This window comes from Pituophis catenifer, unplaced genomic scaffold (genome assembly GCF_029215685.1).
Source record: "Pituophis catenifer annectens isolate HBS135680 unplaced genomic scaffold, rPitCat1.0.hap2 SCAF_7, whole genome shotgun sequence".
Classification (NCBI taxonomy): Eukaryota; Metazoa; Chordata; class Lepidosauria; order Squamata; family Colubridae; genus Pituophis; species Pituophis catenifer.
This window is the reverse complement of record NW_027256887.1, coordinates 23,298,614-23,317,836: the sequence shown is the minus strand read 5'-3', so window position 1 is coordinate 23,317,836 and position 19,223 is coordinate 23,298,614. Positions and strand designations below refer to the sequence as shown.

The following is a 19,223-nucleotide window of genomic DNA, read 5'->3' as shown; positions in this document are numbered from 1 at the left end:
GATTGCAAGTAGTCATGTGATGTCTTGCTTAATGACCATGGACGATTCATTTAATGACTGCCACAAACAGGAAGATTACCTGATGTTTTGCTTACCAACAGTTTTCCTTAGTAACCAAGTAGCCAGTCCCAATTAGGGTTGTTAAATGAGGTCAGCCTATACTGCATGGATTGACAAGTATGTGTTCCGGAGACAAAACAGGGACCAAAGTAAAAGCAGTCTCCTTCAGGCTTCGTAGACATATTCATTTACTTTACTTGGTCATAGTATAGCTTCACTTGTTTCCTAATCCCAGGATTTTTAAATTTCCCAATCTAGTTTAAAACCCTGCTACTAACTAGGTCAGTGATGGTACACTTATGACATACATAAAAAGTAACACACTAGCATTTACCAACAATAACTATTCTCAAAAGCGTGCCCCATTTCCACATGATTTTCAGAGGCTACGGAGACCATGCAAGAACAGACTATGTGCTCTTGCACAGCCTCTGAACCTTCTGGAAGTAGTGAGAGAGGGTTGGCTTCCAGAATCTCAAAAAATAATGGAAGAACTTTGCTTTTGTGCAGTTTTTGGAGACTGCAAAGGCCTCTGAAGAGCATTCTTTGAAGCTGCTTCAATAAAGGTCTGGTGCAGCTCGGAGCTGCAACCCTGATAGGCTGCAGGAACCTGGAAACAGAAAGAGAATACCACCTAAAGGTAAACAGTGTATGACAGATCCTGGAAAGTGCTGGGCTGCAGAGGCCTTGTGGAATGGTGCAAAATGAACTTTTTGAAATGCCATGATGCCACTAGGGCTGAAGTCAAGGCCAGTCTCCATTTCAGGCCCAGCTTTGATGCTACCACCAAGTGTCACTATTTAGGATGGCTTAGATCAGTGGTCCCCAACCTTTTTATCGCCGCGGCCCGCTGAGCGCGCGCAGGGGTGGGGGCACGGCCCAGGAGCTTTTGCGCACGGCCCATTGCGCACGGCCCAGGAGCCTTTGCGCTGCAGCGTTCATGTCCCCCGGCCGCTGCGCGGCCCGGTGCCAGGTACTCCACGGCCCGGCACCGGTCCGCGGACCGGGGGTTGGGGACCACTGGCTTAGATGGTGGGGAGGAGGGGAAGAGATACAGAATTTTCTTTTGTTTAGGGAGTGTGAGAGAGAGAGGTCCACCAGCAGAATCAAATTAGACATTTTTCTAAATTTTTACATACCAAGCTCAAAAGATTCACCATCACTGAACTACACCAAGACATGCTTAATTCTGCAAAACCAGGCAAGGCCAACTTTCATAGTTCTCATCTTTAGTTCTCATCTTCCCTAAAGATGAGTAGCACTTTCAGTTCCCAAATCCATTAAGCCATGCTTTTTAGGGAAAACAGCTCAGAATCTGATAATGGGATGTGAATTTGGGACTTCCCCCCAAATCTTCATCAGACAAGACAGCAAACACACAAAACAAAGATGAAAGAGGGGAGTGATGGAGCAGTTGCTAGCTCTGCCTATTGTTAGAGTTTTAAGATTGACTAGGTACCTTTTTTTCCCCCTTCTATAAAACCCTTGTACCATCTTGGAAACAGGACTTCAGCAGCAGCGAAGTAGTTTGGAGAAAGGCAGGTTGGATTTTTATTTTTAAAAAGGGTGGGGGAGAAAATCTGCAACGATTCGCTTCTTTACCCCATTGTGCCCTCTTATCCTACCTCACAATAAAGTTTGGATCACTATATGGGGAAGGCGAGGGACAGGAAGGGAATGTGCCTGCAACCATTGCATTTCTTCCTTTTGTATTTTGGTGGCAACAGCAGGAATAGCAACGTAATGGAATGCCTACCGATATTTTTGTCACCCCCACTGGCTTTTGTGACGATTTGGTGTGGCCATTGACGGAGGCCGCTACTGGGAGACAGAGACCACCACCAGTTCATTTTTTTTCTGCCGGGAGGAGGGTGGGGGGGAGATAATGTACGATTTCCCTCCCTCTCCCCACCCCCTCCGTCATTTCTTTAATTTCTTTTCCCGCGGGCACACTAAACCTTTAAACAATCATCTGTACGAAAGGCTGCCTCCCTCCCCCACCTTCTTGACCTTATTTTTGGAGACCAGGGAGCAGAGCAAGCTTGAAAAAGGCATCCCAACCACGAGCAGCCCCCCCCCCCGCAACTAAGGATGCTTCGGCTGCAGGATTGAAGGCGCTCGCCCTCTTTCCCTCGCCTCCTCCGCCATGGGCGCGCGACCCTCCCCTCCCACTACCCCATCCTCACACCCCCGACTGCCCCCCGCGCCTCAGCCCACTCCACGCCGCCGCTCCTCCCAGCTTGGCGGCTGCCCGAGCTCGGCTGAGGCGGGCGCTCCTGCCCCACCGGGAGCGCGCGTCTTGTCACGCTCGTGCTCGGGCCCGTGCATTTCTCCCGCACGCGCCGACGATCCCAGAGCCGGCGCCCGCTCCTCCGCTGCGCTCCGCTCTCCGCTCTCCGCTCTCCTCTCGCCGAGCGCCTTGGGCTGCCAGGAGGCTGGGGGAAGGCGCTCCGAGATGCGCTTGGCCGCTCAGCCCGAGCTGGATTCTCTCGCAGCTCCTCGCTAACGGGACTTAATTATCCCCCAGCCCTGCAGCCTTTCAGCCCCGGCGAGCCTTTTTCCCCCGGCGAGAGAAAAGGCGGCTTACCGGCGGGGAATAAGGAGCAAAGGAGGCTACTTGGAAGAAAGAGGCAAACCCTCAGGAGGACCGGTTGGAAATGCGCCTCCTTCGGCATTTGTTGCTTCTTTCCGTCCAGCTCTTCTGCCTCTGCCCAATAGGTGAGTGAGGGCCGCTTTGCATGGCGTCGGTGCGGCCAACTTTGCCTTGGCGCCTCAGTCTGTCCCATTCTCTTGCCTTACTTGCACACCGCGCCGTCGACGAGGCTGGGAATGGTCTCCCTCTCTCGGTTTTCTTCCCTTCCCTTCCCTTCCCCACCTCCTCCTAGGCGCCGGGACCAAAACTTAAGAAAGAAGGCGCTCCTGGGGGTGCCGTGCCTGGAGTGAGGAAGGAGCCCCGTTGGCCGGTGGGCGTGGGATGCACCTGCTCTTCTTTCTCTCCTTTTCGCCGATTGTGGTGGCCTCATATTGGAGAGGGGGAGGAAGGGAGTTTCTTCAAAGGAAGGGACGTTTCTTGAAAGCTGCTCTCCCCCTGCTTCTGTTTACCGGAGTGTAGGAAAGTATAGCTTCCCATTTACCAGCAGATCGGTAGATATGAAGAAGCTTCCTCCTTGCATTCTTTCCTCTCTGCCACATCCAGTAGGATTTCATACAGATCAGTGGCATTGCCATGAAATCGGCGGGGGGGGGGGGAGAGAGAGAGAGAGAGAGAGAGAGAGAGCAGAGGAAATCCGTTTCAGCCATTCTCCCTGGCAAAATGAAACATTTAGGTGAACATCTGCACATTTGACCTAAAAAAGAGAATGAGATGGGGAATAAGAAATCGCCTACAGTCCAAGCATGGGTGTTGACAACAGGCATCAACCTGTCTGTACAGTGTCCTGAGTATTACATTGTGTTACATGTTCAGGCAGTTAGCCCTGGATGTGAAACCTCTTTCTTTTGAAATCAGTGGCTCTTTCCTCCAATGTAGTTCGAAGTGGAATGCAAGGGAGGGAGCGGGTGAAATGTATTACATAGATAGCTCACAGTTGCAAAACAATTCATTACTAATCTAAGTGCTGCCATCACTTACTTATTCAAATACCGGGTTTTTTTTTAACACTGCAACTTGCATAATCAGATTCAGTTGAAAGTATTGAATCGAACAGTGCCTTTTCTCCTTTGTAATTAATACTAGTTACAATAGGAATCATATTACACCGATCAGTTTACAAGTGTTACATGTTGACAAGCTAGCATTGGATTTTTCTTTAGCCTATTGTACATTATATTATTAATATTTACTGAAAGTAATGATATGGTGCAATAATTTATATTCAAGTCCACTTTTACCACAAAAAACATTAATCTCTATTCTTTACCCAATGGGTAAACATCCTTTTAGTATATTAAACCTCTCTGCACCACGACAATTAGTATCCTATTTCAACTAGGCGAAAAAATTCTGTATATCATTATTTCATACACCAAATTAATTTGCATTCCGATTTCAAAGTCTGCTAAAAAGACTTAATTTGCAACTGAGTTTATTAAGTAGAGTCTCCAGTAGAATTGGATGAGTGATATAATATTTTTTAATGCTTTGGTAGTCATTATTGTTTTAACTGAATTCTTCCAATCATGGTGCTAGATATTAATAAGTTGAACAAAAAATAAATGAGTGTCAAAATATGCAGATTGGCAGAAAAAATCTTAACTAAAGTCATATTTGTTCAATGTGAATAGAATTCAGTTTAGATGAGTAACATTTCTCCAGTTGCTGAAACTGATTCTTTAAATGAGGAACAACTTGAATTTATTACACCTTAAACAAGCATTTACATTTTTAATATCAATTGCATAAAGACACAAGATATCATTCTATAATGAAGTACTGATTCTTTTTCTTGAATATTTTCAACAAGGTTACCTTGTTGAAGTGGGGTGGGAAGTGCTAATTTGATTTGGGATACAAACTAGAATGATATTGGTTTGAACAAAACTTTTAATTTATACGGAGGGTATAATGTTGGCCATTGTCTAGTTGCTTTCCTATGGATGACACATCATTGTTTTCAGATATGTGCTGAAAGAACCATAAAAATAATAAATTATTGGACAAGGATAATTTATTGTGGAGTTTGTTGAGTAGACATTTTGCTTTCCAAGTTAAGGAATTGTTCTCAGATATGAATGTATTGACATAATTATTATACAAATTATTACAATTCATTTGGAAAGTTGAAAGGATTGTTACGAGCTGTGATTTCTAACAAGACACATTTTGGATAGCTATATCATTAAACTTTAATAGATTTATTAAAAATCCGATAAAATCTACTGTATTAGGTCTATAGCAATAACAGTAATAATCATATTTGTGTTTGGCATGTACTAACCCTAACCCTGGCACCACCATAATTTAAACTGGCTACGTGTATTGCAACTAAAAATCATGCTCCTTACAACTTCATAAAAGGAGCTGAAAAAAGAAGCATTTAGGGGACCTTTTCATGATTTGTGATTGAGTAATTGATTGGAAAAAAAAACAGTCTGTTCAGATAAGGTAAGTCTCCTAGGATATATCTGCTGCTAGAGAATATTCTATACATGAATTGCAATCACTTGGAGGTTGCTAGAGTCCTTAGGTCTTTCATCTCCTTTTCAGGCCCTTTCACTCATTAAGAGTATGATATTTGTGTGCAATGTCAGGTGAAGCCAGGAATTCCACTGGTGTATTGACTGCATAATGGAAAACCTAACTGAGCTGGCTTGGGTAATCTTGAATATAATATTGGAGACACTCAAGGCATTGGTGGATTTCAGGACTTCATACTGAAGCGGTCTTCCTTGAAAGGAACAGCTTAGGCTTTTGTGGATTTCTTGGTTTCTTCATCTTTTACCAGTCCATTTCACAGAATGCCCATGAAGCAAGTTATCTCATTCCTTAATCTCATTCCTATCACAGTGAGAAATAATCTTCGAGGGGTCCTTGATGCTCTCTGAGTTTGGTTGCTTTATATCAGATGTTTCATTACCCAAACTAGGTAACATCATCAATTGTAGGACCAAGGACCACTCATTTCAACCCTGAACTACAAATATTCTCCTTTATTGAAATCCAATTTATATCAATTCCAGAGTAGTGTCCATGCCATGAATGGAATATTGCCAGGTGAAGGATTATTGTTAAATCAAACTCATTGAACAGGGCAGGATATACTGTAAATTTGGCTGGTCCAGATCTTAAGTATGGTAGATCTAACTGGGTGTCCTCTCTTGAACTTGGCTGGCTACCCTAATGCAACCTGGTATAGACAGGAAATAATGTTTTCCTCCGGCATATCTTTGTTCCTGGGTCTATGGTGCATAAAAGTATACAGAATTGTTGCAGGTGATGGAACTTGAGTGACTATTGGACACATCTAAGGATGAATCTGATCAGTCAAAGTATAAGCAATATAGAGTAGATACCAAGTAATTTTTGTCATGAAGATGATGAGATTCATTTCATGAATTGTCATGTGTGTCTGATTCATCTCAACAAAGCAATTCAGATGGTTTTGAACAAGGTTGAGGGAGCAGGTTCCTTTTAAGCTTCTGTGAATGAAATGAATGAAATAAAATGCTGGATGAAATGCTTCTAGTCTGGATGCTTCAGAATTGCCCAAGAATAGGCCAGAGTCATCTAGCCCAGAAAACCTTCACCAAGCTCCAAGAGAGCTGACCATATCTAGCAGGTACCACAGGATACCAGAGCTTGTATTAACTATCGGCCAGAGGATGCAGCCATTGGTAGCTCTGGCCAAATAACTAATGCCATCTGATTACATTATGAACACCTTGAGCTGTGTGTGTGTATATAAAATTGCTTAGATGTATACTTGGTTTGATGCCATTTTGAGAAGTGGTACTCTTGATGAGTTTAATGCGCCATGTAATCTGATTTCTTAGGACTGTGTACTTCACATTCACATTACAAAAGGTTCTTTGAAGTACTTAAGGGCATAAAAGTGGCACCTGTTTGCAATTCTTTAAAGCACCTGTGTCTTTTCTCAAGATGTAGCTGGCCTCTGTAGCTGGCATACATTCCTGGAAGAAAATACAGCTAATTTAAAGATTTGCTGATATATGTGCTATGTTTATGCATCATTCTGGAATTGAATCTAAGCACTGTACACTCTTATTGTTTATCTGGATAAGTTGCTTCCCTTGACTAGTTATCTACTTTCCTGTGATATTAATGTGCAACAAGATGGGCTTCCTAGAGTTTTCCAGAAAGTTAGGAGGATGAATTACAAATAGTCCTTGATTTACAACATTTTATTTAGTGACCGTTGGAAATTACAACGGCACTGAGAAAAGTGACTTATGGCCATTTTTCACACTTACAACCATTGTAGCATCCTGAATGCCTGAAGTTGGGATTCCGACACAAAGTCCTATATTAATTTCTTATTTAATTTAAATATATGAATGTACTAGTTTTGGATTCTCTTCTGCTCTGCATGACTTTAGGCTGTAAAGAGAAGAAACTGAACTGAATAGAATTCAAGAATATGGCTTGATTTGGGAATTTGAAAAATAGGTCTGATCAGGATTGGGATGCATTTCTTCTGGGAGATTAGACTGAACACTTAGGAATTCCTGGAGCCAATATTAATATTGGACAACCACATTACATAGGTGACAAGAGACGCCTTTGATTGATAACCCTGGCAAAGCATAGATCAGGCCAGAGAGTAAAACAAAAATGCAAAAATGCTATAAATGGTGTTATAGTTTTGAGATCATATTCAAAGGCCTTAAATCTACAGTCATTTGTATAACACATCGGTCTCCAACCATTCCATCTCTGTGGACCAGTGGTGGTGGCGGGGAGAGGGGGAAGGGAATGGTTTCGCATGCATGTGCCACTTTCACAAATGCACACTTGCCCCCCACTTCCACAGCCCAGTTCTGAATGTGCTACAGCCCAGCACTGGGCCACAGAACGGGAGTTGGGGACCCCTGGTATAACATGATATATTCTCTAAACTAGGGCTGCCTAATCTTGGCTGCAAAAATCTGGATGATCACTAGGTGGAAGTAAAGATATGTAGAGAACTCTTAACCTATCTCTTAGTTGCCCGGATAATTTTTTCCAGCCCCAATATCGTGACCTTTCTTCAAGGCTTTAGGAAGTCCTGGATTACTTAAATCTTATTTTAAAATGTGAAGAAGATAAAAGATAGATTAAAATAGTATACAGCTACTATGTAGAGGAACAGAAGTAGTCTCATGTTAATATTCATCATATAGGAGCATTTCCATCAATTAATATTTTACTTATTTAAATTTATATAGTGAACCCCCCAAACCAAAACAACTCTGGTGGTGAACAAAATCCAAATATGGAAAACAACATAAATAGTCAGTGAACCATACAAAACACAATCCAAGAAAGATGGCAGATTATTTGCATGTATTTGTGGCAATATATAGGCTATTTAAAAGAAACAATATTGAATTGATACCATAATCAGTTGATGCTCTCTCACTTTTCTTTATTCTTCAAAGTAGTTGGATAGTTTACAGCAATCAATACCATGTGCCAAAGTGTTGGTTTTGAGCCTGTTTAGACCTACACACTGCAAGAGAATTGAAAATAGCTTAAATGGTATTTTGGCATCCTTGCATTATTTTTCTGGGCAATGAGTTCCACTGAGAACTGTAGAATTACTGTGAAGTAATTAATTTGAGTAATATCATCTTAGCAACTCTTGTTTCCTTCTTTTCTTCTACTTGTCATTTAAATGGTCAGTTCCCACTGTGGCTGCCTGCTTTAATTAGGAACTTAAGGGTGAAATGGTTCAGCTCTTTTGCTGACAATTTCAATTCCTCTTGAAACAGGGTGATTCAATCCCTGGAAATCTGATCTCTAATAGAAGAGCGTCAAAGAGGTTTATTCTTTGCAACTTTTTGTACTTTTTAAACTTTTCCAATTTGACTCATATTTTCGTTAATGAACTAATTATCCTTATCAACTATTTTTCTCATTAAGGCAAGGGTCTATTGGGAGATACCAGGATATTTTTGCCTGAGGAAACAAAAGTATCTTGGAAAAGATGATAAAGCTTTGATTAATAAAACTACTACTCAGCAAGAGCTATTTGTCCAAGGAAACTGCTACATTTTACAATATTTATAACAGGGTTTTTTTTTCTTTTTTGAGAGTAGACATAAATCCTTTTCTATTTTAGAGGTACTATAGACAAAATACAGCACTATTGAAAAATATGTGAAAAAGAAGGCAGATCATTTTCATTGAATAACTGAAATACACTAATAGGATTATTTCAGAATAATGAGATTGAAGATGCATCCTAAGCACTTATTTAATTTCAACTGTCATTTCTTTTTTTTAATTAATCATGACATATCAGAGAACCCTCTATCCTTCATTGCAGAAGATCCTAAGGACATAGTAGAAGGGAAGATTTTTCTCTTTCTGCTTTCTCTCTCTCATCTTATTATTTCTTTAAGTAGTGTGATATATATATATATATATATATATATGTAGGTCTTTGGTTATTCGGGTTTTCTCCCGCGTAAAATTGGAGGTTTCTTGGTAACGTTTCGACGAAGTCTTATTCGTCATCTTCAGGCTGGTGTCTTCGGCTTCACGCTTCTAGGAGCAATGTTGCTCCTAGATTGCTCCTAGAAGCACGAAGCTGAAGACACCAGCCTGAAGATGACGAATAAGACTTCGTCGAAACGTTACCAAGAAACCTCCAATTTTACGCGGGAGAAAACCCAAATAACCAAAGACCTACATACAAACACCCGCGAAAACTTCAGAATATATATATATATATATATTCGTAGATTTTCATGGGTACAGGTATGCAAGTCTTGGTGTATTTGAGTCTTCTCCCGTGTAAGATTGAGAACACTTCGGCAATGTTTCGGCAGAATCTCATCTGCCATCATCAGGCTTATGCAAGGGGTCTTCTGCAGCAACTGCTGTTACTATTTGTAGTAACGGCAGTTGCTGCAGAAGACCCCTTGCATAAGCCTGATGATGGCAGATGAGATTCTGCCGAAACTTTGCCAAAGTGCTCTCAATCTTACACGGGAGAAGACCCAAATACACCAAGACTTGCCTCAGAATCTTTCCTCTTTGCAGTTGATAGCTAGCAATAGGGAGAGAGAGAGAACCAAGCCAGAAGATATGCTAAGATCTCAACAGGCAACCAGTGGTGCTGTGATGCCTACTAGAATTCTTACCTCTTTGCAGTTGTCAGTTGGTAATAGGGAGCCAGAGAAAACTGGACCATTAATATGCATTCAGGCTGCAGCTAGTATAATGAAGCATGACCCACAGCTTCTAAACTGATAATAAAGGCCAGAAGATGACAAGGTAGAGAGCTTGTTGAAACGTTGCCTAACCTTAAAGTGTTGGTTAGGATTTCAGCCAGAGTTTTTGAAAAACCTTAAAAAGGTTTTTGTTTGGGAATTTAGAGGATTCTGAGCTGTGATCTAAGCCAGGATTTTAAACATTTTAACTAACAAACTTATAATGACGCGGGAAAACACCCGAGATTTTAACTTTTTACATACACACACCCGCGAAAACTTAAGAAGACATATATGTATGTATGTGTGTGTGTATACATATATACATATTTTTCTAGTGACATTTTATTTTTCCCAAGGTGATGCTGCATGTTACAATCTGAAATCTTAGTATAAAATATTTTCCAAAAGTAAATAATGATAGGGCTTAGTCCAGATAAGTTTTTAATCCTAATTGGTTTTTTGTTTATGCATACATATGGTGCCATTCCAAAATTTTGGGACACCTTACAAGAATATATAAAATTCTAATGTCGTTTATAATATACTAAACCTTGCATATATATATATATATATATATATATATATATATACACACACACACATACATACATACATACATATACACACACACATATATACACACACACACACACACACACACACACACACACACACACATATATATATATATATATATATATATATATATATATATATATATATATATATATATATGTATATGTCTTCTTAAGTTTTCGCTGGGATTTTAACTAGGATTTTAAATATTTTAACCAACTTATTTATAATGACGTGGGAAAACACCCGAGATTTTAATTTTTTGCATATATGTGTGTGTGTGTGTGTGTGTGTGTGTGTGTATACACACACACACACACACACACACACACACACACACACACACACACACACGGATGGAAGGCTGAGTCAACCTTGAGCCTGGTGAGATTTGAACTTGCAGTAATTGCAGGCAGCTGGTGTTACTTAACAATGCTTATATATATATAAATTATCGATCTGGTACTCTTCAGTTGTGGTGGAAAATCTAGGAATTGTAGTTCTAAAACATCCATTTTGAAAAAGGCTGGTGTTTACAATGTTTACAAGACCCTCTCTGTTATCTTGGAGCCTTGATGGCGCAGAAGACTAAAGCATTGTTAAGTAACACCAGCTGCCTGCAATTACTGCAAGTTCAAATCTCACCAGGCTCAAGGTTGACTCAGCCTTCCATCCTTTCGAGGTAGGTGAAATGAGGACCCTGTTTGTGGGGGCAATAAGCTGACTTTGTATAAAATAGAACACCGCTTGGGGGGGCCAAAAAGCCCTACTAAGCAGGTATATACAAAAGTATGAAGGCTATTGCTTAACGCATTGTAAGCCGCCCTGAGTCTCCGGAAAAGGGCGGCATATAAATCGAACAAATAAATAAATAAATAAATAAATAAATAAATAAATAAATAAATAAATAAATAAATAAATAAATCTTTCACATATCACCTTCATTTTTGTTGTTGTTTAAATTTTAATTTAAACTTACTGATTTAAAAAATGCATAAGCAAATGGCATTGGCCAGTTTTCTATATAGCAATATATATATAAATCCAAAGTGTTTTTAGAATGAAAACACAATCAATTGTGGTGTGTCATACTGGTTAAGAGGCAGTGAGATTTAGGTGTGGTGGAACTATTGCACAAATGTAATAGTATAGCCTGTGGAATTGTTCTAGCTTTGAGCCCAACATGAATTAGGTTGTGCAATGTAATTATTTGGTTCTATTCAGGTAAGCTTATTAGGGGTTTCTGTGGCAGCAAGATTGCTCACATGCATAACACTGAAGATAGGTTTGCTTTGTTAATGTGTACCTTTCGGGGTACTGGTTTAAAGAACATGCATCACATATTGGTATGCAGAATTAAATTGTAATAGCCAAGCTGTTTGTTAGCTGCAATATTGAGTCAGTGTATGAAGTGGATTTATATTCACATCAGGAGTGGATTCTACTTACCTTTACTACCGGTTCGCAACGGGGCCATACGCGCGCATTTGCTTCACTCATACATGCACGCGCTCTTCACATGCACAGAAGCTTCTGAGCATGCTCAGAAGTGTTCTGATGACATTGGGGTCAGTGGGCAGAGCCTCCCGCTGGTTTTACTACCAGTTTTATAGAACCGGTGTGAACCGGGGGCAACCCACCACTGATTCACATGTACCTAGAGGTATATTTTAGATACTGTTGAGTCTTATGATGACAATAATGATCATTATGTCAACATTTCATAGTGATGGCACACCTTCCAGGGTGATCAGATGCAGTGGTGGGATTCAAATACTTTAACAACCGGTTCTCTGCCCTAATGATTTCTTCCAACAACCAGTTCACCAACTGCTCAGAAAGTTAACAACCGGTTCTCCCAAAGTGGTGCGAAGTGGCTGAATCCCACCACTGATCAGATGGGTTTGAGAGTGAGGGTGGGAGGAACTAGGGGGAAAGAGGAGAAGGAAAGCAGTTTCACCAAGGGAGATATGATGGGAAGATGAGGGTGACCGGCTTGAGAGGAAGCAGGACCTGTGGCTCAGAACTGTCCAGTCCTGTCCTCTAGTATTTATTCCTGTAACCAGGTCATCAAATCCTTACTTATTGTGGTCTCCAGCTGCTTTTATTGAATTTTAGTTGAGTATAAGATAAGACAATTCTCATTCATAATCTGATTATGAGACTACCAACCTGGTATTATAACTGAAACACGGAGGAGCTCAGGGAAGAAAGTTTCCCTCTTGGGGATATTTTTCATGTTTTGCACATTTGCAAGCCCAGGACACAATGAGGCAGGTGGGAATTATTATGGCTTTTAGAGGATCTACTTTGCAAATAATTGGATATGAGACATTGTGGTTCAAGTTGGGTTTTAAGAAGCAGTTGGATTTTGTCATTGCTGCAGTGACATCTCTGCCTAAATTGCTAGATTACATTGTCTAGTTAAGAGTCACGTTCCCAACGTTTATGATTCTTGGGTACTTTAAACTACTTCTAGGTGACATACAGTCTGGGACAACCCAGTAATTCATGTCCACCATGACAACCATGGACTGGGGTTTGCATTTTGCCTTGAGACAATTGTGATGTGATCTAAGAATGTAAAATATCAATGAATTACCACAATCAGATCATTTTCTAATGGCTGTTTGACTGCCTGGTGCTGCCTCTGACTGACAGGTACAAGTGACAGGATCCTCATGTGTAGGATTCAACCTAACTACTTTATTGTATTCTCTCTATAATACAGGAATCTCCCCAGACTGTTTGCTTTCCCTTGGAAACACAGGGAGTTAAGATTCCATGGAGTTGGTGTGTGTGTATATATATGTGTGTTTGTGTTAGTCCTGGATCTCTTGCAGCTGTACAACAATTCAAGGCTAATTCCCTGCTTGATCCCTCCTCCCTACCTGGCTGGGCATTTCCCAACATTGACCCTGCAGAAGATAAGATTTATTAGAGTGATCCACCCATGTGACTAATAGCGCCAAGTAGATAATGATTTCAGAAGGAGCTTAGGCTTTTCCCCCAAGGCCTAGGTTACTGTTTGGAATAGGCAAGTGATGTGGGTGTTGACTCAGATTGCTCCTATGCAACCTCTTATTGTTCGTTGTTCCTAAGATGCTCCTTGGTTTTCTGAGGAATGTCAAGAGATGAAATGCCAGAATAGATGTCTGGAGTATTACTGGAGGAAGATGAACAATGAATTTGACCAAACTCATATTAGGGATTATGTTGTAACAATAAGAATAGCAAAACACATTTTTCTACCATTATGTATCTGCTGCTAGACATCCAGAGACCATATTTAAAATGACTTTATCTTGCTGGGAAGGGACATAACACAGAAGTATTTGGATGGCCACTGTGAGGAACATTTTCAGCCTACGGTAGACAAAATCACTCAGAGTTTGCTTGGAGTTGGACTCCATTTGAGTAGGTCATACTAATGTATTAGAAGCATGTTTTCGTATAGTTATTTGAGCCAGTAATTCTGATGAAGTGGACAGGATCTTCAGATCTGGTAATGCAGTGATTTGCTTATTAGTTCCATATTCTTCCTGTTTGGTAAAGACTGTCTGGGGGAATGATATGTGATTGAACCCATGTGATAATATATAGTTTACTGAGAGAAAGATTTATAATATACCGATAGAAAATGGTATGCTTTCTCCTCACTGGACTTGACAGTCTTGGAGAAAATTTATGCAGTGTCTGATCTTGCCTTCTTAAGGAAGGTTGTTGAAAAGATAGTTGGTTTACAGACCTAGAAAATATGGATTATCTAGATTACTTTCACTCAGATTGCAAACTGGGAAATGGCACTGATACAGCATTGTTTGTGCTTGCTGATGATATCTGCTGGAACTGGGACAAGAATCTGGGAAAAACGTGGTTTTCAATACTATTTAACATGGTATCATTCTGGACCACCTACAGGGATTAGAGGTAGGGATCATGGTATTCAGTCCTTATCTTCCTTCCTCTGTGGTCAGATCAAGCTAATGTTGATTGATTGCATGAGGGAGAGATCAAGCCAGGATCCTCTCTATGAATTGCCTTAGGGCTCAGTGCTCTCACCTTCCTTTCTTCAGTTCAAGTTCTTTATTTCAATCAGGGACCAGCAAACAGCTCCTGTTTAATATCTATAGGAGGCTGCTGTAATTTCTTTTCTTTGTGGCCAGTTATCATCAGTTCACTATTGAAGTACCCTCTTAGAAAGTCACTCATACTTTGGTCACGTTGTGTTTTCGATGAATGCCTTGCACTCCACATGGAGCTACTCTTGAATATTATAGAAGCTGTAGGTGGCCCAGAATACAGAAACACAGGCAGTGATAAGCATACCATAATATGTTCATATAACACCTTTTCTCTATGAGCCACACTAGTTACCATAGGCTTCTGGATGCAATTCATGGTGCAGGTTTTCATCTACAGATCCATTCATGGCACAGGTCCAAGGAACTGTCTGTCCCCCATAGTTTCTAGTCATTTTATACAATCTGGCAGAATCAGCATGCTGTGGGTCCATAGATTAAATAGTGTTATATGATGGAACTTGGGAAATGGGCCTTCTCTGTTAGTTCCTGCCCTTTGGAATGATACAGCTTTCGCCAAGATTTATACGCCATCCACCACTCTTATCTTATTCAAATGAACCCTTAAAACTGGTCCTTTCTCTTGGGTTATCGTGAGTGATGGACCTCTTGTGGGGTTTGTCAGAATTTTGGTATTTTTTCCAGAGATATGCTTTTTAATTGGTATTGTTTTAAATTGTCTTATACTTTATTCTATTCAGAGTCATGATAGAGTGGGGCAGCCTATAAATTAATTAAACAAGCAAATACACATGCACATACCTTAAAATTGATACCTTCTCATTGTACCATCAAAATATACCAGCTATTATTTCTTTATTTTTTCCTTTTAGTTAAAAAAATACAAAAAAGATTGCAATAAGAAATCACTGATGCCTGAACACCCTGACATGAATAAAGTTGATTTGGAAATACCATTTATAGCTTTGCTATTTTATCTTGTAGTAGACATCTACAATTAAAATTATTAAATTGAGTTAATTATCTTAAGAGGTAAGATAAGAGATGCGTTTAAAAAGCATGGTTATCTGGGCCGAAATGTGTTGTTGAAGACAATGAGTTCTCTGCTTAGTTGGAAGCTATCAAATAACTGATAGATAAATCTCTGAAGAATTCACTTCCTAGAAGTTTTCATATTAAGTGCTGCTGTGCTTTAACAAGGAAAATTATTGATTAGAAGACATATGCAGAAATAGGGCAAGAAAAAATATTACATAGTAGTAAATGCTAAGAGAAAGCATTAGAGATGGGATTTGAAGAAAGAAGAGTTATGGTTATATTAGGGGGGAAATCATAATGCATAAAGAAAAAAGAATATAGAGATAGAATGAACTAAGATTAAAGTTTAGGGTGATAAGTTGCCACTGCATTTCATATAGTAGCCCAATTCTCTAGATGTTATCAAATATAAAATTGACTTAAGTTTTTTGCAGATAGGTTAATTGAAGCAAAAGGAGAAGGGGATGGCAGAGGATAAGATGGTTAGATAATGTCATCAATTCAATAAACATGAATTTAGGCAAACCTCAAAAGACGGGAGGACAGGGGAGCCTGGTGTGCTGTGGTCCATGTGATCACAAAGAGTCGGACACAACTTAGCAACTGAACAACAACAATGCTGCAATAATGGCATTGTAACCATTTGTCTGTTTTAAGGAGGCTACCCATGAAAATGATTTGGAAGCTGTCCTCTTATTAGCTGGTAGTATATGATTTGATAGATTAATACCTAAGTTCCTGGAACAGGACTGATTGTGCTAAGTCACATTCAATTCAAGATGCTGATGCTAACTACAACACTTTTTACAGCTTGTGCCCTTTTTACTCCTGGGACAACTTCTCTAAATAAAATGAGGTTACCCTATGTTATCTAGCTATACATTGAGAAATCTTGAGACTGATGACTGGTAGATACTTATCTGTAGCACTGCTTGTTCTCAGAAGTCACACTAACCCTTATTCTTTCATCCTTCAGGGAATTTGCAAGTGGTTTGTTTCACTGTTGCCCCGGGGGGGGGGGTGTTTATTGAGTTACGTATTTGTGGGTTTTATTTCTGTAAGTCGCTCTTGTAGTCACCATGAGTGAGTTGAGCAGCCATCTAATTTTTTAAAACAATAAATACATAAACAATCTATTTAGTAGAATATTTATAGATAAAGACTATAAACTGGAAGGTGGTATATATTTAAATTTATTTATATTACATTTTAGAATAGAATAGAATTCTTTATTGGCCACACAAGGAATTTGTCTTTGGTGCATATGCTCTCAGTGTACATAAAAAGACAAGATACACTCATCAAGAATCACAAGGCACAACACCCAGTGACAGTCATACTGTACAATAAGCAATCAAATCATACTAGGAAAACATCAATATCAATATAAATTGCAAGGATACAAGCAACAAAGTTACAGTCATGCAGTCACAAGTGGGAGGAGATGGATGACAGGAACAATGAGAAGACCAATAGCAATAGTAATGAAGCCTAATGTGAATAGTTTGATAGTGTTTATTGTTTGTTTATTATATAATATTAACATTTTAATATTAAAAGTTGTCTTGAGTCTGATGAGTAGGCTGCATAGAAATTGCTTTAATAAATAAATACATAAATAATTGTGGGCCCTGATCTTCAACCTCTGCCATTTTCCTCACATCAAAGAGATTCAATGATTCTGCTGTACAGCCTATCCAAGAAAAGGGCTGCAGGAGGAAAGCCATATAAATCCTGAACAGTATTCCATCACTTTCTGGATCAGACCTTATTTATTGGTCAATCTTTCAGCAGTTATAGATGTCCTCATAACTGAATCCCCATTTTTGGATTATTATTTCTTATTCTGATATAATAAAACATGTCTGATATATGACAAGTTTACTATAATTTGCAACATTATAACACAAAATCATGAAATCTCAAACTGCTCCACTTGAACTCACCTTGGCATGAATGTTTTATTTCCTCAAGGCTATCAGTCTGTTTCTATCACCAGTGAAAGAGGGAGCCTGGTGGCAGAAGAATGGCTGCTCCATCAACTGCATCCCAATTCTATTTGCAATACTCATTACTAGCCACTAACATTCAAGGCTAACACAATATTGGAGACTGGAATTAAAAAAGAGCAGAATCCTTAGTAAACTGCTTTTAATGCTCCACATAGTTAATGCTTCAGTAGAAATCTAAATTGACTTAAATCCAATCCTTTAATTAAAGCCTGAAAAATATATAGATAAGTATCTTTTTTTTGGTTGTTTATAGAAAAATGAGATACAAAATTAAACAGTTTTTGGACGGCATTTTTGTTTTTTAGTTTTACTGACATACCATTGTTTTTTCAAATGGAATGTATTATGTAGAAATAAAGGGCTCCAGATGGAGTTTAATGAATAAAGACCCGTTTCTCTGCCTGTACAACTGTAACTTGTATATTTTCTTGGCAAGCCATTAGGAGTTTCCAAATTTGACTGGCTTTCTCTTGCTTTAAATTTTGTATCAGCTACATTCAGCATTGCAAGAGTGACTTAAAAGCCTTAAATTTAACTTTATAGAAATAGTGTCCTTAAATTTTAAAGAAGGCATGGTGTGGTATGAATTATCCAGTGAATTAATGAGACAATGTGAATCAAAAGTTTGAAAACTCATTTTGTGGACCAGCAGGATGAAATGCTTCAGTCCAGCTTTTCTAAAAGAAATCAGACATTTGCCAGGATAGATAGTCCCCTTTCCAAAACACACTTCACTGGTTAGGGTGCTGTTCTGTGACCTTTTAGGCAAATATCTAACTCAGATTTCTAGTTATCTATTTATATAAGCGTAGTTTTAGGTAGCCTCATTTGGTGGTGTGGACAACCCCCCAAAATTATTTTTTTTATTTTTTTTATTTTATCTGCCTTTAACTTAAGGTGGTGAACATACTGTACCTAATACTGCTTCCTCCTTCTATTTTTGCCATAGCAGCAACCCTGTGAGGTGAGCTGAACTGTGAGAGAGTGAGTGGTCCAAAGTCAGCCAGCTGGCTTTCATCCCTAAAGTGGGATTAGAATTCACAGTCTCCTGATTTCTGTCTGGTGCCTTAACTACTAGACCAAACTATCTGACCACTTATGTTTTATTTGTTTTAAAGTGTAAAGCAGGGGTCCCCAAACTTGGCAACTTTAAGACTTGTGGACTTCAACTCCCAGAATTCTCCAGCCAGCATAGCTCTTTATTGATCTTTATTGATCAAATGCTGTATGTTGTTTACAACATGTTGTAAAGTTGAAAGAAAGAAATAATAGCAGAAGGAGACAACTTTGTAATATTTCTTGTTATCTAAGAAGAAGGACCTTCAGAAGCTGAGGATAAGCTAGAAGAGTGAACTGTTTAATTCTTCTAATTCTGATTGCTTGTTTGTTGTAGTTCAGAATCACAAATGGTCCTCAGTCAATTGCAACAAGAAGGCAGTGCAGTTAAAAATACAACATGCTTTTACAACCTATTGCTCTGAACAGCTAAATAGAAGAAAGCAGTTTAGCAACAGCAGTTTAACATACAGCATTGTCTTGATAAACAAATTAAGTACTGTAGATATTCCACTATTAATTGATTGATTGATATCCAACCTTTATTATTTTTACAAAT

At 39.3% G+C, this 19,223-nt stretch overlaps 1 protein-coding gene across 1 annotated transcript in view; it reads left to right on the top strand.

Moving 5' to 3' along the window:
• Positions 1-2,640: 2,640 nt before the first annotated feature.
• PTPRZ1 (protein tyrosine phosphatase receptor type Z1) overlaps positions 2,641-19,223 on the top strand; it is a 120,409-nt gene continuing 103,826 nt past the window's right edge. Inside the window, exon 1 of the mRNA XM_070947947.1 lies at positions 2,641-2,778. Within this exon, the coding sequence (XP_070804048.1) occupies positions 2,718-2,778 (61 nt within the window). The 5' untranslated portion in view covers positions 2,641-2,717. The remainder of the gene's footprint in view (positions 2,779-19,223) is intronic.